This window comes from Bufo gargarizans, chromosome 9 (assembly GCF_014858855.1).
Source record: "Bufo gargarizans isolate SCDJY-AF-19 chromosome 9, ASM1485885v1, whole genome shotgun sequence".
Classification (NCBI taxonomy): Eukaryota; Metazoa; Chordata; class Amphibia; order Anura; family Bufonidae; genus Bufo; species Bufo gargarizans.
Window position 1 is genome coordinate 78,051,814 of NC_058088.1, and position 23,917 is coordinate 78,075,730.

At 43.8% G+C, this 23,917-nt stretch overlaps 1 protein-coding gene across 1 annotated transcript in view; it reads right to left on the reverse strand.

Moving 5' to 3' along the window:
* Positions 1-277: 277 nt before the first annotated feature.
* TBC1D8B (TBC1 domain family member 8B) overlaps positions 278-23,917 on the reverse strand; it is a 65,957-nt gene continuing 42,317 nt past the window's right edge. The window contains exons 11-21 of the mRNA XM_044305519.1: positions 17,946-18,063; positions 14,755-15,040; positions 13,982-14,111; positions 12,837-12,935; positions 12,132-12,200; positions 9,222-9,465; positions 9,078-9,143; positions 8,867-8,950; positions 7,093-7,149; positions 6,243-6,340; positions 278-2,675 (exon numbers count right to left, since the gene is read on the reverse strand). Coding sequence (XP_044161454.1) covers positions 2,271-2,675; positions 6,243-6,340; positions 7,093-7,149; positions 8,867-8,950; positions 9,078-9,143; positions 9,222-9,465; positions 12,132-12,200; positions 12,837-12,935; positions 13,982-14,111; positions 14,755-15,040; positions 17,946-18,063 — 1,656 coding nt within the window. The 3' untranslated portion in view covers positions 278-2,270. The remainder of the gene's footprint in view (positions 2,676-6,242; positions 6,341-7,092; positions 7,150-8,866; positions 8,951-9,077; positions 9,144-9,221; positions 9,466-12,131; positions 12,201-12,836; positions 12,936-13,981; positions 14,112-14,754; positions 15,041-17,945; positions 18,064-23,917) is intronic.

Here is a 23,917-nt window from a genome sequence, read left to right on the forward strand (position 1 = left end):
TGAAACTGTTGCGCCCAATGCACTTTGAGATCTCTTTAGGTTCCACTCCTGGTTTTGGCTTACAAATACCGATACCAAATACGGACTGTGTGAAAGAGGCCTTAATCCTAGGAAAAACGGTCATAGGCTGTCTGCAATAGATCCGGTTTTTGGATTACATTAGATTAGATTTTTGTATGTTGGTTTGGATCATTAAATTAGTCTGTCAGCTTTAAAACAAAAACATTTAGAGAAAAGCAATAATAATAATAATAAGAAGAAGAAACCATGCAAAATGTGTGCGACATTGCAGTTACTTTACACTGGGAGTTTATACAGGCATGGCTATATTTAAATAGGTCAATTCTTGGTTTTGAAAATGATACAACAACAATGAACCATAAATATACATTAGAACATAAAAGAAGATTGGTTGCTATATACTGCTATAGTCCGTGCGCTCTTAGCAACCGGTCGTTCTCGTCTCCATCTTCAGCCAAAGGCCAAACTGCAGAAACGGAGGGAAGACAAAGGGCCGGTAGAATTGGCAGTACTCAGTGCATGCTTTTAACCACGTCTTACTGCTGTAGCAATCATTTTTGTCAAAAGTAAGTGTAAATGCTAGAAGATTATCAAAATATTGCAGACAATCCTTACTGCAACATTGAGGCTGGGGCTACACAGTGACCTAAATCACACGGCCCATGGTAGCAGAGTCTATTGACTTGCTATTGCTGACAGTCTTATTTTTTCCCCCACTTTCTTTTTCATGTTACTGTATGGCGGACTGGGGGGCCTACTTGTTTCAGCTGCTGTATGGAGACTTAGGCCGAGTTCACATATCAGTAGGGTCCAGACAGTTTTCTGATGCCTGACCCAGATATGCCCAATGACAATTTGTTGTTCTATCTGGGCCACCATAGCCTCCAATCGGCCACAACGTCAGACCTGTTAAAGGAGTCGACCGTCCGCTTTTGAAATTCTCAGGGGAACAGACAGGCTTGTAAAATATCTCACTTGATAAAGGTCTTTTTGTTCCAGGGCTACAGGTCCGGTCCTCAAGTCTTTCAGTCCCAGTCAGACAGGAAGTGATGATGTCACGTCCATTATTCACTTAACCACTCAGCCAATCACTGGCCTCAGCGGTTATGTGCCATGCCTCACATTATGAACATAATGTCATCACATCTGGTCGACAAGGGACTGGATCTGCTGCACTGAAATGAAATGACCTTTAGTAGGCGAGTTAAAGGGGTTGTCCAGTTTCCAATATTAATGAACTGTCCTCAGGATAGGTCCTCAATATCAGATTGCCAGAGGTCCAACTCCCGGAACCCCTGCTAATCAGCTGTTTGTAGAGAACGCAGCGCTACTACATTCTCTGCACTGTTTACCTGCTCGCCGTTGACATTGCAGCGGCGAACGGTGTAATTATAGCTCCTCCATCCCATTCACTGAGGATAGGTCATCAATTTAGGAAACGAGACAGCCCCTTTCAGCTTTTTTCCCCCCTTCTTTTATAGGCCTGTCTGCTCCTCTGAGAATTTTAAAAACTTTCGAACTATGCCATGTCGCTGGACATATGTAAACGCACCCGTACTCACATACTACATTGGAGAAAAAGTAACTCTTTCATAGAGTACCACAAAAAAATCTGGTCTAGAAGCGCCAGCTGTGTTGTAGCTGCATGTATTTGGGATAAAACTCATGCTTTAGGTCAATCACTAGAGAACATATCCTCTATTGGAAAGGGAAAAGTTCACTAGGTCTATGACCAACATGGATGGAGTAGAAAAAGTCTACCTCCCTTTCCACCAATAATTTAGAAGCAGGAAGAGGTTACCTCTGTAAATCTGCCGTGTCCTATATCCACCTTCATAGCCCCACTGATTAGATAGAACAGGCAGATGGCCACCTAATGTCCACTGTGTAAGTGGATAAGAGGGTAAGTAGCAAGTACCAAGGATTAAAAACCTGTTTCTAAAATGTGCATTAGCGACCCTGGCCTCACATATAATATTAAAACCAGAATCCCTTCTGTAATCATGACACCATTTAACACATAATAGAAGACAGCAGCAGTGCACTCTCAACTGGAAAGCACATGTATACAGTGCATCTGAATGGCGGGCTTTTCTCCTTTTTAAAGAAAAAATGCATTATAGCCATAAAAACATATAAAAGAGTCAATTGTGGCCCATTAGATGAAAAAAAAAATAATAATGATAAAGGTAAAAGTGGCCATTTTTGTATAGTGGTTGGTGAAGTGGAGAGAAGAAGATGAGTGTTCCTTATACCCTCTTACTAGCACGCATTTGAGATGTCCTGGCAGATTCTAACTTGTCTTTGAAATTAGTAGGTTTTTCAAAAAACCTGACAAGGGAAGGTTCATTTAGTAGTGAGGCAAGGATCTGCTCAAATGCAAAAGACCATTCAGAGTCTTCTTTGGAAGGGAGAGAAACTGTGTTTTCCGTCTCTTTGAGAGCAACGCTCTCCTGAGGGGCGTCAACAGGCTGAGTACCTCCCTCTGGTAGTAGAATCGGGGCAGGAGAAGCTGGATGCTGCAGTTTCCTACCCACTTCCTCCATACGAAGGAGGAGACTGGTCACAGCGGCAATGGCACGATATAACAATTCTTCTTCAGGGTCCCCATGAAATAAGTTGTATAGTGTTTTCGAAAACTGGATGAACGGAGCCTGAAAAGAAAAAGTATGATAAAAAAAAAAAAATAATAAGAGAAAAGAAAAGAAACATCAAGTTTTCTTCTTTTTGACAAGCAAATAGAGGGCAGCGGGTTAACAATTTACAAATTGGATAAGATGACGGAAATCAAATCGCACTTTACCATGTATCCTCAAAATCAAATTATAGCTTACATCACTAGTGCTAGAAGGCAATCTGTCAGCAGTGAGAAAAATCACAGGAGTTCAAAGGGGTTGTCCAAGTTGTTTTACTTTGTTCTTTCTAACTAAGCAAATGTAAGGGGTTTTCAGTTCATTTACTTCATCTACAGTGACCCCGTTCTCCTAGTTAGCTGAGCGTCACATGACCTGCGATGTCAGCTTCTTTCCCTGCTCTGATGCCGTTCTGTGCACAAGCCTGAAGGAGCAGGTCTGCCTCTGTCCACAGAATGTCACTGTGAAGGCTGTGCTGGTTGGAGGGACAGGCCACTCCCCCTGCACTGCCCGATTTGCTGGTTGAGCCGTCTGTCCTGTGTCTCCCCTCCCTCCGGATTCTTCAGCAAAGTTTAACCCCTTATACCATCAGCAGCACAGACTCAGGGTTGGAGGCTCTGCATCAGGTACTAAGCAGCCGCCAATTTTCCTCTTCTTCAAGCACTGAGGAGACAAAAGCTGCGCACAGGATCTTCCTTCCCTCCTTACCCTGCACACACTAAGCTGACAGAGACCAGAGGAGTCCTCTCCTCTGTACTCTTCTGCTGACTGTGAAGAAGTTTCTGCAGAGCATTGCAAAAGAACAGGTAGAGGGAGGATCCTATGTTTATCAGCAATGTCATTGTACTGTACAGCTGGGACTTGTAGTCTTACAAATATAACATGGAGTATCCCAGACTGCAGACAGGGCAGCAATTTTATTCACTCCCTCTGCAGAGTCTTTGTTGACACCCACAAATATTCACCAGGAAAACCTCAAAGATTGTTTTTACACACCCCAACTGCATGTTAACAAAGGGCCAGAACATAACTAAGTAAATGAGTAAATATATTTTTTTTTAGCTCATGTATATATTCTTTTACATAACTCGGACAATCGGACAACCCCTTTACTTAGTGAAAAATATCACAACTGTTCTTAGATCCCCATGTGCAGTATGTTTATGAGGCCTTTCTCTTCAAACCTTAGCTATTTGTGCAGCAGACTTCTCTTTCATTGTAATTTACTAAGAGGAAGTGGTTTTCATTTTATGCCATATCACAGATACAGTGGACCTACAGCCCAATCACATTCACTGGTTTTAAAAGTCTAAGTTCTTACTTAGCTATGTAGGATAGACTTGTTTTTAAATCCCCCTCCCTGCCAGACCCGTGAAGGAAAGCCTACTTACCTGCTCCCTGCTGTTCAGTTCCAACTCCATTGGTCCCCAGCTGTCTTCACTGTGCTTCAGTCCCTAGATGTAAACTTCCGGCATGGCAGGGTCATGTGTGCTGCTGCAGCCAATGACTGGCCTCAGTGGTGATGTGTCCCCAAGAGGCATGTGACCCAGCAGCGACGTGCCACTTGGGGACAGATCACTGCTAAGGCCAGTTGGCTCTAGAGGCACACCTAGCCCTGTCCATGCTGGAAGTTTACATGCATGGACCAAGCGCAGTGAAGGCAGACAGGGACCCATGGAGCTGGAACCGAATAGCGGAGAGAACAGATCTACAGATCTCTTCAGAGGTACCGTTTGGGAGAATTTTGAAAATACGGCAATTCTGGAATACAGCTTTAACACTTACCAGTCCTCTGCTCCTAGCTACTCAGTGTAAGGACTCATGCACACAACAGTATTCTCTTTCTGTGTCCGTTCCCTTTTTTTGCGGACCGTATGCGGAACCATTCATTTCAATGGGTCCACAAAAAAAACCAAAAAACCAGAAGGTACTCCATGCGCATGCCGTTTGTCCGTATGTCTGTCCGCATTTCAGACAAGGATAGGACTGTTCTATTAGGGGCCAGCTGTTCAGTTGTGCAAAATATGGAATGCACATAAACATCCATATTTTTTGCGGACTGCAAAATACATACAGCTATACTTAATGATTCTGTTTATTGTCACATATTGTCACAGACTGTTTGACAAAGACACCTGCGAGTGTCAAAACGCATCACAGGGATATGTGACAATAAACAGAATCATTAAGTATAGCTGGAAGTGAGTGCCAGCCCTTTATTGCTGTTACTTCATGGGATGCCAATCTTAGGACGCGAGCACCATGAAATTCACCTGCAGTGCCGACCTACTGGACATAATATTTAGCAAAATACATACAGTCATGTGCATGAGCCCTAACTAAGGCTACGTTTTCATCTCCAATAACTTGATATGTTAGAATCATGCCGGAAAGCGCACAGATCATCATTATAGTCTATGTAGTTCAGCAGGGAGCGGCATTATCCGGCAATGCCTGATCCGGTGGACTCCAGCAGACTGTTCTCTGCCGAAACAGCTTGACGGAGATGTGAACATAGCCTCCTGTGGCCACAATAATCTCACACAACAATACAACTGCAAAAGGCAAGACTGCTGTAACTAAAGGTCTTTATTAGTCACCAATTTCTCTAAGCAGACAATTCTGTTAAGGTAGGGCTACGTTTTCATATATACGATATGAACTCCGACAGCCTGATCCGGTAGAGGAACAGATTGCCGGAGTTCACCGTATCTAGCATAGTTGGATAGGGCCGTGCACCTGACCTTAGATATTCAAGTTATTCTCTCCATCTATTTAATATGTCTGCATATCTTATCTATTCCAAGTCTTCTCCTATGGTCACATGCTGAAATGATTGGATAGTTCATCCTGTATGTCAATGACGCTAATAAACAGTGTAATTCTGGACACATTCAAGTGACCTCCTGCCACCCACTGGGTAATTTATTTAATAAAATACTACCTCTGCCAAACCTAGTGATAGCCAGCAGAGGAGGATTTTTTTATACAGATAACAATAAGATGAAGAAGAAGGCCCTTTAAGATCATTGCCTGTATCCCATTAAAGCGGTTGTCCAGGTTCAGGAGCTGAACCCAAGCATATCTCCACTTTCACCCAGGCAGACCCCCTGATATAAGCATTGGAGCATTTCATGCTCCAATGCTCTCCCTTGCCCTGTGCTATATAGCGCAGGGCAAGGGCTGTTTGTTTATATTTACACTGCTAGGCAGAGGCTTCCGCCTAACAGTGTTGTCAATGACGTAATTGGCACTGATGGGCGGGCTTTAGCTCTGCCCTAGCTGATTTTAGGCTAGGGCAGCAGTGACATCACCTCTGCCTAGCATTCCCATGGAGAGCCCAGTATGTCACCGGATCTCCAATAAAAGCCTTTGCACTGCTAGGAGAGCATTGGAGCATGTAATCCTCATATCAGGGAGGCTGCCTTGGTGAAAATGGGGATATGGGGACCCCTGTTAAAAAAAAATATATATATATATGTATATATATATATATATATATATATATATATAATAAGAGAAAGATGGTAATTCTAAACTTATTTTTGCCTGAATCTATACTATAAAATAGTGTATGTAAAAGGTTACCTGATGCATTCTGGGTAGGTCCTTAATACTTTCCTCCTTACGCACCAGTTCATCTTGCCATTGCTTCAGATATGCTTGAATATCAATCTTCCCTTTACCTTTAAAATAGAAGCCATGCGATTTAGAAGTTTTCCAAGTCCCCATACAATGATAAAACATGTACCTGCCACAGGGTTCTGGCAGGTAGTTGTTATCCCATCTTTATAAAGATGGGACTGAATGTGGCTCTTCAGGATATGATAGGTTTGAATTAAATAATAGTTGACAAATATCAGATTTAAAGTGGTTTTCCAAGACTTACATACTAATGACCTATCCCCTGGATAGATCATCAGTATCTTATCGGATGGGGTTCGACACCCGAGACCCCGGCTGATCATCTGTTCGAGAAGACAGCGGCGCTCGAAGTAGCACCACAGCCTTATCTCCGTTCATCGGTCACGTGGCATAGGTGCAGCTCCACCCCGTTGAAGAGAATGGGGCTGAGCTGTGATGCCAAACACAGCCGCTATACAATTTACGGCGGGGTGCTTGGTGAGCATGGAGAAGGCTGTGGTACACACCGGAGTGTTGCTGCCTTCTTAAAAAAGCTGATTGGCGAGGGTCCTGGGTGGCGAGACCCACCGATCAGATACTGATGACCTATCCAGAGGATAGGTCATCAGTATATGAGTCTCAAAAATCCCTTTTAATCTATGGTTTCTAATAGAGTGAGCCAGCAGTATATTTTCTTTTGGGTTACATGCACAAAAGGACACCAGCTGAATGTAAGAAACTAGGTGCTGGAAACATTTCACAACTGAATTGCACCGGTCCAAGATATTTTAATACATAAAATCTTTCAAAATACCCTTTTCAGGACTCTTCGTTTTGTCATCAGGACTGGACAGTTCTATAGGAGATGTCACTGTTGAAGAGAAAGGTGATTATTAGCAAGAAGAAAAATAATTTATTTTGATATGTACCAGTATATTTTTGTGAACATGTAAAATTTTAGACTGAGATTTTTTTTCTCCAAGAGAAACAATGAAACTTGGAAAAACATAAGTATTTTCAAAGGCTCTCCTAGGAATTTTGAGAATCTCTTACTACAAGATGCATACAATATACCGATAATCTATATAGCTCTATATACCTTTGTACTACTTAGACACTGTTCACATCTGCATCACAGATTCTGTAGTTTTTGGAGGAAAAATAGCTATGTGTGCAGCAATATTTTTGCCACCACAATGACAGACACGTCTGCACAGCTGGTGTCCATTACAAACGGAAGCCACAAAGCAGATGTGAGCAGTCTAAACCATTTTTTTCATTTATTTCCCAGTTTAAAACATGTATAATCCCAAACCCTAACACAACAACTCCAAACAAAAATAATTTAAAGGGCTTGTCCACTCTTTCGCTATCAATAGCTTTTCTTTAGGCCGCACTCAAGCCAGTCAACTGTTTCAGAGTAGTCGGAGCTACACAAGTTCTGTTAACAGTGCAATGTAGCGGTGTAATGGAGCATGCAACTGCAGGGCAGTTCACTTCAATGGAAGCAGTGCTGCAGTAACCCAATGAATGGAGCGGTGTAGTTCTGGTCCTAGAGCTGATGGCATGGGGTGCAGAGTTTCGGACCCCCGCCAATCAGATATTCCTAGTCAGCTTTGCCAGTGAACTGTGCCTAAAAGACCTAAAGACACATACTGAAATAGAGATGTGATAAAGAGGGGTGACCACTGAGATCCCTCTATATGGTGGTAGACTCTCCCCTGACCACACAACTGCAAACTATGGCAGAGCAAAGAGCAATTGGCATCCTGCCCCACCATTTACTAGTCTAGTAGGCTACCGGCTGGGTGCACACAAATGATGGCTGCCAGAGGCAACGGGATGCAGTGAATTCATCACTACCCAAGGTTACAATCCTGCTCTGGTGGACTTGGGTTGTCCATGTAATACAAAGATGGCCTTTCTTCTGAATAGCCTCCATGTAAGGCTACTTTCACACTAGCGTTTTGGCTTTCCGTCTCTGAGATCCGTTCAGGGCTCTCACAAGCGGTCCAAAACGGATCAGTTTTGCCCTTAATGCATTCTGAATGGAAAAGGATCCGCTCAGAATGCATCAGTTTGCCTCCGATCAGTCACCATTCCGCTCTGGAGGCGGACACCAAAACGCTGCCTGCAGAGTTTTAATGTCCGCCTGAGGTAGCGGAGCCTAACGGATCCGTCCTGACACACAATGCAAGTCAACGGGGACGGATCCGTTTTCTCTGACACAATCATTGACTTTCAATGGTGTTCGTGGCGTCATGGCTATAGAAGACATAGTACAACTGGATCCGGTCATGACTGATGCATGCGGTTGTATTATTGTAACGGAAGAGTTTTTACTGATCCATGACGGATCCGCAAAAAATGCTTGCGTGAAAGTAGCCCAACACTACATTTCCGCTGCAAGGAAAAGGACCAGCCAGCAAAATCATTCATTCATTCAGGGGTTTCTTTTTCTTTAACCCCTTCTAAAATGTATCCTCTGCTGATTTTAGCCCTTAGAGACCAGATCTGACATAGAACTGTTGACAGATTACCTTTAACATCCCTTCTAGCACTGCACATCACAATTATCATTTATTTACCATGAAGTTGGCTGAAGTGCATTAATTCCTCTTTGGAAAGTTTGGTTTCCTCTGATGGACTCATAGATCCCACTTCCGTAAAAGCTAAAAAAAAAAGCACACAAAAAAAACAAACAAAAAAAAACAATACACTGAATATTTTGCTACATGCTAACGAAGCTCTTATTCTGTCAGTCCGCAGAACAGTGTAAATAAGGCTAGATATACATACCTGGGGGGATATGCATTTTAAAGAGTAGCTTGAGCCGATCCGTGAAGCTGCCATTGAACATGACATCTGCAACATGAAGGTTTAATCAAGGACAACTGGTATTTTATATCAATCACTCGTTATTTCGATTACTATAAATCTCACCAAATGCTGTTGCAAATTCTTTAAAATTGATGAGACCATCTGAATTTTCATCAAATAGCCGGAAGGTCCATAATGCCAGCGAGTCTACGCTAGGAGAGTATGCCCAGGGGCTGAGAAGATGGTAGAGAGTCCGGAACTGCTGGCAGTCTATGTGATACTGCTCTAGATAAGGCAAGCTGGGGTCATGGTGGCTCAATATTCTGCTGTTACTCACACTCCAGTAACAAGACAAGAAGTGTTCTCTCTAGGGAAAAACAACGATAGGAAGCTCATTTTATTATACTAGCAAACAACTCATATGCAGGTGAAATTAGACCGATGTCATGTTGCCAACTGCGATGCACTTACTGTATCTCCCATCAGATTCCACTAGAATTTGATAAAACTTGAACTAAATTGCTGCAAGAGATCCATTTCAGATGGCGGAGTGACAAAGTGAATTATGTAGGCCATGTTAGCATCACGTTAGAGAACTTTGCCAGACATATCCAGTGGTATTATTGCAGAAGGCTTCTATAGATGCCGCTTACACAGGCATACAACATATGACGTCCGCTGACTTTTTTGTTTGCTTTGCATAGGAAGGTGCAATCAGTTACTCTCTCTATAGCATACAAGGACACCCTTTTGGCTTTTGTCATATGAATAGATCCCTGTGCTTAGGCAGGGAGTTCTTCTTGGTGCATACACCACACACAGGGCCGTGATGTGACGTGAACAGGGCTTTAGCTATACCAGTCGAAAGGTCTAATCAGACTTTGATATGACAGTGACTAGTATCTCTATCAATTATTGAAAGTGTTCTCCATCTATTGAAATTCTACATCTTATAGCATAAGGGCAGCTGTAGTTTTGTAACATAATTGAAAGCTACAGATTGGGGAACACTGAAGCATTTTAAAAGGAGTTTCCCCACAATTGACAGTCATCACCTATCCATATGATCACTGGGATCTCTAGAATTGGTCAGTCTCACAGACCTTGAATGGCACCACAGCCTGCATGTTTAACCGCTGCTCCAAACTTCTCCTAAATGCAAGCAGTGAGAATGAATGGGCTCAGAACCCCCACTTTAGCTATGATTCCCCCCTTCAGGAATGCTACAGCACTATGCATGGATCAAGGACCTTCCAGTCCCTAACAAAGCTTAGTTTAAAGGAGAGTGAAAAATGATTAAGAATTTATTTTAAGCAACTTTCAGAAAAGACAAATAAGTCATTTTCAGACACAATCATCCTGCTTTCCAATATACTTTGTCCATTTGTCTACAAGGTTTTGTATTCCACCATTAAAGATATTTTAGGCTGGGCTGCGAGCCATAAATGCACCGCTGCCTTCACCTAATCATCAGTTGTGAATCTTCGTCTTCATGGGACTTCTTTCTTTCAGGGGAACAAACATATGATAGCCTGACTGGATAAGATTAGGACTATAGGGATGATGGTTTAAAGGGAATGCGTCATCAGAAAATTACCTATTGTTCAAATCACATTTTTATATTCATATTTTTAAATGATTTTTGATGATGGTTTTTAATTTTCCACGTCAATATCTATATGTAAACAGAAATCATAAAATCCTGCAGTTTTCACACTGGGCACTAAAGCTAATAACAGGTGCCTCTTCTTGTTCTGCACAGATCACTTTACTGCAGTTATTATCATTCTAAGGGTCTATTCACATGTCCGTATGTGTTTTGCGGAGCCGCAAAACACAGACATCAGCAATGTGCGTTCCGCATTTTGCAGACCGCACATCGCTGGCACTCTCATAGAAAATGCCTTTTCTTGTCCTCAATTGCAGACAAGAATAGGACATGTTCTATTTTTTTGCGGAACGGGAGTGCGGATCCGCAAATGCGGATGCGAACAGCACATTCCGGCCCCATTGAAAATGAATGGGTCGGCACCTGTTCCGCAAAATTGCGGAACGGATGCGGACCCATTTTGCGGACGTGTGAATGGACCCTAATCCTGCCGGTAATGATATCACCTCTGTGTATAGATAAGACAGAAAATAAAAACGGATTAGCAAAAAAAAAAGGTTATTTGCTGCTATATGGTTTTAGCTGGCAAGTAACATTTTTAGTGACACATTTCCCTATAATACCTTAAAAATTTAGTTTTTGGAGAAGTTCGACAGTGTGGGCGGCGGTGTGCGGACATGCATTGTTATGCAACACCACAATGCGACAAAAACACTGTAGTCAGGCTCGGACTGGCCCACAGGGGTACAGGGGAATCCCCCGGTGGGCCCCTCAGCAAGATGGGCCCCTAGTCTCCAAACCCCTGCACAAGTGGCACATAACACATTAGATTTACTGCACTACATACATATATTCAATGTACAGCACCTAAACCAGCCTATGTTCATATAAAAAACGTGTTATATTATTTATTATATTTGAATGTATCCATACGGTGGGCCCCAAAATAAATTTTACTGGTGGGCCCTAGGTACCCCAGTCCGACACTGACTGTAGTCACAGATAAACTGACTTAACACGTTCTGCCCTGCATAGCAGGGATAAGGGAATTCATGTAGAAAGATGATGCATTTGTCTTTTCTAAAAATTTAAATAAATTCTGCAGTCAGAGTGCGGATAATTTTTGACTCACCCTCGTACATTAGTAGGCACATGTCTAACAATGTCTCTACCACTCCTGCATTCTTCTACAAGCTGGTGAGCAATGAGAGGCCAAAGTAGCTGGCAGTGCATTAGGGATGGCATCATCGGATAATTAGTGCTGATTGTTATTGTTTTGCAGTTAATTAAGAGAATAACAATAAGTGACTGTGCTGCTTTGGTGTAGAATACCTGATTTACCTCTTTCCATGTACAATTTTTGATGCATCTTATAGCTCAGTGCATCCCATAGAGACAATGAAACGGTTCATTATATGAAGTACCTTAAATATGTAATACAGCTCCTCTACATCAGCTGGGCTGAATTTCACATCCTGTGAAACCACTCGAACCTGTGGAGAAAACACCCGAAAGAGGTGATGCAATGGGTGTAATCCCATACCATGTGACAATCACTAAAACAGTCGCTAGGAATCATTCGTGGAATATTAAAGAGAAATTATCTTTTGTTCTAGATCCAAGATCTGGCTACATAGTTACAGAGATAATTATAAATATAGAACAACACCTACAATGTCAAAAAATATATATATATATATATATATATATATATATATATATATATATATATATATATATATATATATATATTATATATGCACCTGTTTCTCCAGTACTGTTCTCTGTGGTGCTGGTCCGGGTCTCCAGAGGCTGTTTGCATGCAGCATGTGACCACTACAGCCAATCACTATCCTCCACGGTCTACAGCTGAGGACAGTGATTGGCTGAATCGGTGACGTGCTGAATCCATGCAGGTCACTGGGGAGTAACTGATTTGTTTTATTTTAAGACATTGTAGGAATTGCCCGAGATTGTTAATTATCTCTCACAACCCCTTTAACTTAGAGGCGTTGAAAAAAATATTAATTATAACTTTTTTCAGTTTTAAACAAACTTTTTAGTTCATTTGACTTTTCTTTCTTTTTTGTTGCTACAGCCAAACATGTGGCTGTTTGTTTAGTACATACCACATTTTGCTTTGTTGTCATTTCTAAAGTCTGGATGACATACAGGCGGTTTCTAGTCCGCATGCTTTCCACATCCTCGTAGCGAATGGCTCCAAACCTCTGCAGGTAAGAAAAAAAAAAAAAAAACACACAAGGAAAATAAGATTCTAAGATTTTGCCCTTACCCCATGAAACTTGTAAGGGCAATTTCACACGAGGAAATTCAGTGCAGGAAATATTGTGACAGCAGTATTTCCCAAACACTGCTCCCTTGTGATACAACCTCCCAACATTATAATGATTTATAATGCTGTGTGTTCCTGCCTGAGCTCGGCTGTGCCGACTTGTAATGACGCCATTATGTGTGAACAATTCATAACAGCCGAGGTCAGGGAGGAACACACAGCATCATAAATCATACTGTTGGGAGTTTGCGTCACAGGGATAGTGTACTGCCCTCACGCGGAGAATATTTCCCGCACTGAATATGCTTGTGTGAAATTACCCTAATGCTCAGTTCACATCATGCCTGACCCCTCTGTCACTTACATGTTGGCAGTACTGCCAAACCTATACCCTTGACAGAAAACTTCCAACATTTGGCACAGTACAAGCAAACATAGGCAAGCAATGCCCTTAGGCTTCCATGATGAAATAACATAAAACATATACTATGCCGTATAAGTTTTACGTTTTTTTTAACTGGGTTCTCCCAGCTATTAATACTGATGACCTATTCTTAGGATAGATCATCGATATCAGATCGGTGGGGATTCAACACCCAGCACCCCTGGTGATCAGCTGTATGAGGAGAAGGCGCGCGCAGTGCGCTCGTGCCGTCTCCCTTCTCTCTTCCTGCTCGCTGTTGTTTTGCCATAGACATAGCAGCAGCAGGAAAACTGTGCGCCATCTCCTTATACAGCTGATCGGCGGGAGTGACGGGTGTTGGACCCCGGCCGATCTGATATTGATGACCTATTCTGAGGGTAGGTCATCAATATTAAAAGCCTGGAGAACCCCTTTAAATGAAGCAACATTTTTATAGATAAAACTATTCGTATACTGTTCGATAGACTCAAAATATCCCATATAAGACTTGACCATTGTTTGCGATTATCAATCCACGATGAAATGTGCCTGTATGGCTGGCATAAGACTGCACATACCTCATTTGACTCCCTGATGAGTTCTGTGATGTCCACCTTTGTGCTGTTCCTTTTCCTATCCGCTGTAGCAGGGGCCTGTTGCACACTTGAGGGAAGCGGGCTGTCTTTATTAATGACATTGTCAAAAAACCTGCAGATAATCAATGATTGTAATATCATTAGGAAGCGTAAAGGTCAGAAGGCCGAGGTCTGCAGCGGTCACATGCCGCATACCTCTACGTCACCGCTGCAGGCTTGTATGCAAACACAAGGAGGAGGACCACAGCAGCACTGAGAACGGCGGAGATGAAACGGGTTCATATAGGATGATTATTTTATAGCATTTACTGGCATGGGGCACAGTTTGAAATAACTTGGACAACCCCTTAATACAATTAGTCCCTAAGACTCATCTACAGGGCCAAACATGCACAGGGGCATTATATAGACAACCCACCCCTACTACTAATGATGCTCTCCCTAAAGTCCAGGGGTGAATATGAAAGACAGTCCATCCCTAATGGATTACTGCCTCTAGATAAGATCTGGTCTTTATGCATAAGACGCATAACTTTTAGGTAGTTTCATAGCAGGTGAGCTGTAGGATTCCTTGTTTTATAAGATTTTGGGGTGAACCATAAGCCGTATGTGTTGTCTGAACTCAGGCCCCACAGATTTCTAAACAGAAGTAGTCTTCACCCTCCTGAAAAGCACACATACCCCTCATTAACTAGTCACAGAGCTACTGGTAATACCCGATACATGCCCACACTGAGTTTTCTGGAATCTCATACCGGTTGAGGATAGTGACAGCTTCAGCATCGTCTTTGCAGGCCAGTAGCTTGTCAATATTAAAGTGCAGCACAGTCAATCCCAGCTGGAGGATGGCTTTGATCCCATCATAGAAGAAGCAGTCCACCACATTGACAGCACTTTCAATAGGTAGGACGCTGATGAAGAGGGTGAGAAACCACGAGAGAGAGACCGATGAGAAAAATGTCATGTCTGTCATGTGATCAGTCAACTGAGGCAAATAATCCTTGATGAGTTCTTCAAATACCGCCTGATCTACCAAGGCACCTGAAACACAAGAAGATCAGAGGCTAGTCTTTAATGAGTGCAACAATTATAATTGTTGTTAAAAATACCACAGATTTTACTCATTCATTTTATTTAATTACATTACTTTATTCAATTGATCATTGAAATAGAATATGACAAATAACTGGAACACCTTGCAATCATGGTTTGGTAAAAATACTCTTATGAGGAGGATTCTACTACCTACAGTTTTTGTGAGCACCTCCTTTTGATATCCTCCGAAGATTTTTCACCAAACTTAAGAATCTAGTTACCAAATTTGTCTGGCAATCAAAAGACTTCAGGATGAAAGGGGATGTCCAGGATTTTCTAAAATGTGGTTAGGAGTAGGCAATGTGACAAGACAGCGCTCCAGATGGAGACCAAAATGGTCGCAAATGAGCCTTACAATTTGCAGATGGCGACAAGACTTTTTAGCCTGAATGTTGCGCTAAAGGCTACACACCTCATTGCTGTGCGTCCTGGTGTGCGAGTCTGCATCGCACCATCCCGGGCCGTACCAGCAGCTAGTGAGCGCCAGCGAAAGGACACAGGTGAGTATTTTATTTTTTGAAGTGCCAACATTACTGGCCATAAGAGGGGGGCACTGGGGGGACATTACTGGCCGTAAGGGGGGGGGGGGGAACTGGGTGGACATTACTGGCCGTAAGGGGGGGGGGGCACATTACTGGCCGTAAGGGGGGCAGTGGGGGACATTACTGGCCGTAAGGAGGGCAGTGGGGGATATTACTGGCCGTAAGGGGGGCACTGGGGGACATTACTAGCCATAAGATGGGCACTAGAGGACAGTATGGGGGACAATTACTACTGTGGAGCATATTTCTACTGTGGGGGCAGTGGGGGAGTAATTACTATGTGAGGGGAAATTACTATATGGGGGCAGTGTGGAAGAAAATTACTACGTGAGGACAGTGAGGGGGGAAGTTACTATGTGCGGGCAGTGTAGGGGGAGGATTAATCTAAGGTTTTATTATTATTACTGGGGGCAGTCTAGGTGGCATTTACAATTTCTGTAGACACTATAAGGATATTATTTCTAGTGGGGGTCACTATTTTTTCAGCAGTATAGTACCTGGGGCATTGGGGAGCACCACGGGCTCAGTATTGGCAGCAGGATGACATTGTTGGGACACTAAGATGGGGGGCGGGAGGATGGGTTGATGGAAAAAAATTTAAATATAACATGTCTGTAACAAACTCTGTAGAGACGAGATGCGGCTGAAAGACTCTGTCATGGAGGTCTGGGTCAAATGGAGGAGAAGAGGAAAGAGAAGGTCTACTTAACAGGAGATGTCATTGGGTGTAAGAGGTACGGTATGTGGTGCTGTATTCTCCTATATGTAGTGCTGGCTCATTACTGTGACCTGCGTCTCATCTTCTCCAAGTCTTTTTTTTATTTTTTATTATAATTATATATATTTTCAATTTGGCGACTAAAAATTTCAGTTTAGGAGCCAATAGCTGCTGTTTATAATTTTTTTTTTAGTCTGGAGCACTGCAAGATAAAAAAAAACAAAGGTAACTAATACTCATTCAATTCTCATACCACTCCCATGGTCCCCGGTGGTCCTGAGGTGATGACATCATGTATATCATTTACGTGACTGCTATAGTCAATCACTGGCCTCAACACTGAATCCTGCATGTGGAGCATATGACCACTTCAGTGACTGACTGCAGATGTCACATGAATGATATACGCAATGTAATCTTTGCACGCTGGCAGGGACCACCAGAGCAGTGGCGCTGGAGCCGCATGGAATTGAACAGGTATTATTTTTTATTTCCTCACAATGCCTTCTTTTAGCCACATTTTTGAAAATCTCAGACAACCCCTTAAGGACACATCTCTGGCAAGATGACCTGGCTGCCTGATCCGGCACAAATGCTGGCTGTCGCCCGGACCAAAAACTGTTGCATGTTGTCCAGCCAAAACCCAGCATTTATGCCATAAAGTGACCAGATCATCGCTGGACCACATTATAGTCAATAAGGATTTAGCGGTGATCTTCAGAATCTGGCAATGCCAGGTCTGGTAAACTCTAGGAGGCTGTTCTCTGCCGGTAAAGCTCTTTGGAGATGTGAACATGGCCTTAGTACTTAAAGTTAACCTGTCGTTGCTCCCGACATGTCTGTTTTAGCATTCTTATGACTCTATGTTGTACCATTCTTTTATTATTCCTGCTAGAAGTTATGAATGGATTACTAGCAATTTGCAGTGTAGGTCCAGATGGGTGTTACCACTTGGGGATGTGTCCCTGTACAGTCTGACACTACCCAATCAGTGTTGTCAGTGTCAGTGACTGCTTTCAATCAGAATACAATGGAGGGCTGTAAAGCAGCTCAGTGCAGAAAGCACCTCATAGACAAGCCCTATCTCATGGGCCTTTGCAAGAGCAGAACCTGGCAGAATATAGCTTCATATTCACACTGCTCTTAATAAAAGCTCCTCCATAGATATGTTTGTCCTGCCTTTCTCAGCCTAGTGCCGTCAGCAATTTAGCATGGTCAAAACTGCTGCCAGACTCCCTTTTCAATATAACATTTTGAATGTTATAAATGCAGAGATTTTAATTTATAAAATTATAAGTTTTGCTGACTCCTTTCCCCAAAACTATATATCAATCCGCTCAGCTCCTCCTGCTGTTGCTATATGTTCTATGCACTTATGGATGTGAAGAGGGGGCGGCAAAAGTATATGTCTGCTAATTGAGAAAACCCGAAATACATAAACCCAAATTGATTAAAATTAAAATTACAAGCTGAGAGTTTTATTAAAATGCCTACTATATAGAGGCAGAGAAATAAGTGCACAACCTATATATTATACCGCACAACGAATGCTTTATCTAGCAGATAACCGGTATATCTGTGTTAGCATTACCAATAATTCTCCTGTTGAAGTAATCGGGCAGCATCCTCTCACACACGGCCACTAACAGCCAAAATGCCTCCTCTTCTTTGGCATAAAGAAGTAGAACTGAAGTAAGTATATTCATGGCCTGCAGAAACACAAAGGACGAGAGAAACGCGTTAAAGCATTGCCTTACATTGCACCTAAAAATGTAACATTGGAATTGTTCATGCAAGAGGTTGTCCGGTCCCCAAAAAATAAAAATAATTGATACCTCAATAACTGTTTTCATGTCTGTGAAATCCGCAGCGCCCCCCCCCCCCCCTAACAGTGACATCTGCAGCGCCCCCCCCTAACAGTGACATCCGCAGCGCCCCCCCCTAACAGTGACATCCGCAGCGCCCCCCCCTAACAGCGACATCCGCAGAGCCCCCCCCTAACAGTGACATCCGCAGCGCCCCCCCCTAACAGTGACATCCGCAGCGCCCCCCCCTAACAGTGACATCCGCAGCGCCCCCCCCCTAACAGTGACATCCGCAGCGCCCCCCCCTAACAGTGACATCTGCAGCGCCCCCCCCTAACAGTGACATCCGCAGCGCCCCCCCTAACAGTGACATCCGCAGCGCCCCCCCCTAACAGTGACATCCGCAGCGCCCCCCCCCTAACAGCGACATCCGCAGAGCCCCCCCCCTAACAGTGACATCCGCAGCGCCCCCCCCTAACAGTGACATCCGCAGCGCCCCCCCTAACAGTGACATCTGCAGCGCCCCCCCCTAACAGTGACATCCACAGCGCCCCCCATACCAGTGACATTCACAGCGCCCCCCATACCAGTGACACCCACAGCACCCCCCATACCAGTGACACCCACAGCACCCCCCATACCAGTGACATCCAGTGCCCCCCATACCAGTGACATCCACAGAACCGCCCCCCCTAACAGTGACATCAGCAGCGCCCCCCCCCCTTCCCCCTAACAGTCACATCCGCAGCGCTCCCATAAGGCCTTCTGCACATGAATGTGTGCTGTCAGTTGCCATATTGCGGACATGTTCTATCTTTTTTGCGGGGCTACAGAATGGACATACTGATGCAGATAGCACACGGTGTGCTGTCCGCATTTTTTGCGGATCCTTTGAAATGAATGGGTCTGCATCCTATCCGCCAAAAAACTGAACGGACATGGAAACAAACTACGTTCGTGTGAATGTAGCGTTACACAGTGCTTACATTGCGCCGAGTATGAATCAGTACATGCTTCACACAGAAACCTGTACACTGAATAAACGGCCGGCGGTTCTTGGGCATGTGCACTAGTGTGCAGGCATCGGACCCAAGGAAGGCCGTCCGTGATGGCGCGATGCCTCCTGCTTCACAGAGGCGAGAAGACGACAGCAAAGGACCGGAAGACCTGGAGGTGCTGCAGGAGCAGTCACATGACCGTGAAGATGATCCTGGGAATGCTTGCACTGCGGAGGGTAAGTATTAATGTAATATTCTTCCCTCCACAGGTTAATTTATTGGGACAATTTTGAAGTAGGGGCCAGAGAACCCCTTTAGGCCCAGAAACATTTTTTTAAGAATAAAAGCCAATGTACAAGACTTTTGTTTCAAGGTCTAAATGCCCAGTTTGGGCACAGATAAAATATATCATTCTGTCTGCCTACAGCTGCCGCTAGTGGTATAGACTGAGTTCAGAAAGAAAACAGTAAGCACCCTCTAGTGGCAGTTGAAGGGAACATGATCTGTTCCCCCACAAAACTTGTGACCTGTTATGATGACAAGTCAAGAAAATCTGGGCAAGATATTGAACCTATTTAGATTAAAAGAGCAAAAATGGTTATTCAAAGGCGGACATTCACTTTGCATTGTTTTAGAGGAGGATGTCATCTATAAGCTAAATGAACAAAAGGACAGTACAAAGGCGTAAAATGCAATGAACAGCATAATAACTACATAACATTCAGGCTTATGTATATGTGTAATTGTTTTCTCCCTGTACTTCCCTTAGTTCACATACTCATCTCTCTAGGTCTCAGTTAATGCCTACTTTTATAAAGGCTGCTCAAACGTTCCTTCCCGTCAATTGCCTGCTCATCAGTGAAGGAGCCTGCTGCTATTAAATGCATTGATCTCCTCCACAGTACAGGGAGCAGTGATCGCTAATCCCTGCTCCTCTCCATACAGAATCAGGGTCCATTCACACATCCGTGTGTGTTTTGCGGATCCGCAAAATACGGACAGCGGCAATGTGCGTTCCGCACATTGCCGGGACTAAGAGAATATGCCTATTCTTGTCCGCAGACATGTTCTATTTTTTCAGGATCGGAATTGCGGACCCGGAAGTGCAGGTCCACAATTCCGGATCGGGGCCGCACATTGTTCGGCCCCATAGAAATGTATGTGTCCGCAATTCAGTTCCGCAAAATGCGGAATTGAATTACGGATGTGTGTATGGACCCTCATTGTTGATTAGACGGCACAATCTGCTGCCGACACATGATTTAGGCGACCGCACAAATGATCTTATTATTTTTCGCTCGTTCATCAGGTAATCGGCAGCAGCTTTAGGCTACATGCACACGACCGTATGTGTTTTGCGGTCCACAAATTGTGGATCCGCAAAAAAAAAAAAAACGGATGACATTCCGTATGGCATCCTTTTTTTTGCGGATCCATTGTAATAATGTCCGCAAACTGGAAAAAAAATAGGACATGCACAATTTTTTTTGCGGGGAAACGGAACGGATATACTGATGCGGACAGCACGTGGTGTGCTGTCCGCGTTTTTTTCCAGACCCATTGAAATTAATGGGTCTTTATCCTATCCGCAAAAAAAAAAAAAAAAAAAAAATAGCGGACACGGAACCAAACAACGTTCGTGTGCATGTAGCCTTACACCGACAGGTTACCACTAACGAGCTTTCCTACGAATGCTTGTTAGCAATGATCCGCCCGATGTTGGAGCAGTGTAAAGGGGCATTAACCCTTAGGATACCGGAGTTTTTTCTTCGTTTTTTTGTTTTTATTTTTCTTCCCCATTTTCCGTGAGCCATAACTTTATATATTTCCAGTCATATAGCTGTATGAGGGCTTATTTTTTGCGGGACAAGTTGTACTTTCTAATGCCACCATTAATTATGGCATAAAATGTAGTGAGAAGTGGGAAAAAAAATCCAAATGGGGTGGACTTGGAAAAAAATGCAATCCCACCACCGTTTTACGGGTTTTGTTCCCACTGCGTTTTGTTTACAGCAAAACTGACCCATGCCCTTCATTCTCTGGGTCAGTACAATTACAACGATACCCCATATGTATAGGTTTTTTATGTGTAAATAGTATAAAAATAAATATAAACTTTGAGAATTTTTTTTATTTTATTTTTTACATAACCATATTCTGACCCCCATAACTTTTTTATACTTATGTCTACTGAGCTGTTTAGGGGCTAATTTCTGGCGGGACAATACATAGTTTTAATTGATACCATTTTGGAGTGTGCATGACTTTTGGATTACATTTTATTAAATTTTTTTGGGTAAGAGAAGCAATGAAAAAAATGGCAAATCGGCCATTTTGACCCTTTTTTTCCGTTACCCCATTAGCCGTTTTGGATTTTTTTGGGGGGATTTTAATATTACGGGCGTTTTCGGTCGCGGCGATACCAAGGATGTTTAGATTTAATATTTAGTTGGGTTTTTTTATTACACGGAAAGGGGGGTGATTTAAACTTTTCTATATTTTTGTTCCATATATTTTTAAACGTAAAAAAAATAAAAATTTATCATCATTTTAAGGCTCATAAATGATCTTTTAAATTATGTTTTTGAATTTTGATCTTTTAGCAATTTAAAAAATGACAATTTTACCACATGACAGGAGGCTTCGTATTTTGCATTAAACTCTCTTTACTTACTCCACATAGCAGTAAAGAAACAGTTAAAACAGTAACCAATCAAAATGCAATAGGAGGTAATATATTCTGAGCCGTGAGACTCCTCCTCCTCTTTCTTTACTGCTCCATCAGACAGACAGGTCAGAGTTTCTGCTCTCCCAATTATAAGGCTTTTGGGGTTACGTATTTCCATTTGAATGTTTTTCTATCTATCCTTGTGGTAATATTTAATGTCTACTACTACATTTTGGGGGGTTTGTGGCTCAAGCAAAAAATTTTCTCCTCAGTTTGGTCTCCCGTCCCTGTCTGGCCTTCTCACTCGGACGTGGAGGATAAGCTTTACTAGCCAATTTATTTATTTACTAGCACCAACCCCCCCCCCCCCCACCCCCCCCAAAGGATTATGGTAAGGGGTAACGTTCACCCCATCTGCGAATATCGCGTCGCGATTTTTTTTGCCGCAAATTTTTGGCAAAAAATTTTCGCCGCGCATTTTTCGGCGAAAATTTTCGCTGCGCATTTTCGCTCGCGGCAACGGCGGGAATTATACTCGCATCTCGCGAGAACTGTGGCCGCCATTTTGGATAGAGACTCCATGTCCTCAGTGCTCAGTTTTTGCGGTAAGTCCATTACAACCATTTCCTCTTACTATTTGATATTGTGCTCCGTGTCAGAGCCCTCACTGTGTCTCTCCTCCTTCACAGCTCGGATTGCATAAGCCTGTCAGACGACCAGGCAGGGCTCTCAAATCTGTGGCCGTTTGTCCAGGCCTCACCACTGCAGGGTTCATTCCCTGGGCTTTGGGGTGTCGCCCCGAAATTGCTGCTGCTACAGAGGTGTCAGACATGCATCCTCTATTCCTGGGTGCTGCCCAGTGTAAAAATCCGAATTTACCCTGCTGGGGTTATAGGTACTGCTGGTACCATCTCTATATACTTTATACTACCCTGTGCCAGGGGGTTGTTGGACAATGGACCAGAACGCTGCTCAGCTTCAGGCCATGATTAATGAGGCAGTTGCTGCCTCGATGGAGAAGGCTTTCTCCAGAATTATGACGGCGGCTGATGGGCCAGATAACCTCGCTGAGGTACCGCAACAGGACTACGATTCCGAGGCTTCGGAGTCACAGGTTCGTGCCGACTCTCGGCCACAAAAACGCCATTGGAAAGGAGAGAAGGGCTCTGCTAATCCGGACAGGGGCAAGGCCCCCGCCAAGCGCGATAAACCGTCTCCTCTCGCTCCCTCGCCTGAACACCGCTGGAGGATGAGGAAACCATCCTGGACCCCTCCGGCCAACGTCTCTTCGATCCGAGAAACATCCGTCATCCACGTTCTGGGGACTGGACGCCTCCGGATCACCTCGCAAAGTTTATGCACCTATGGCTACGCAAACCTATGGACAAAACGGTTCGCAACCGTTTACGATCCGAATGCCCTCGCCCTCTGTTACCCGACTTCGTGGCGCAAACTCCGGAGTTCGACCAGATCATGACCACCTTTATGTCTAGGGGTGGTCGGGACCCTCGCAAAGGGGTTGAGAAGGCATTCCACGGCGTGCAGGATAAGCTGTTGGACTCCATTGGTCCACTTTCCCGCATTTTGTATTTGGAGGATGATGCCCTAGCGCGATCAGAGGAGTTTGACGCTAATATGGTTCGTGAATGGGCTCACGACATTAGAGAATGGGCTCAACGGTGCTTCTGCTTTGTAGGCAACGCCAACGTAGCCCTCTCTTCTGAGAGGAGGAAAGCAGCATTACTCCGTCTTGACGGAAAATTGGTGGAATTGGGCACCAAAGAACTAGGACCCCTGGCACAGGGCAAGCTATTTGGTGAGACTTTTCTGAAGGAGCTCAATAGACATGTGAATGTCTTTACCTCGCTTAACAAAGCACAGACCTCCATGAAGCGGGTCTTCCGAGCCAACTCCCAAAGGGGTGTTTTTGGAAGGGCTGGCCGCCACAGAGGCTGAGCAGCCAGCCGATTCTGGCCTTCGGGCCCCAGTTCTCAAAGGCCTCAACCGTTCTACCCAGAAACAGGCTATAGACAGCCTTTCTCCTTCACCAGAGGAGCCGACAGAGGTCGTGGATCACGTGCCCGGGGCAGGG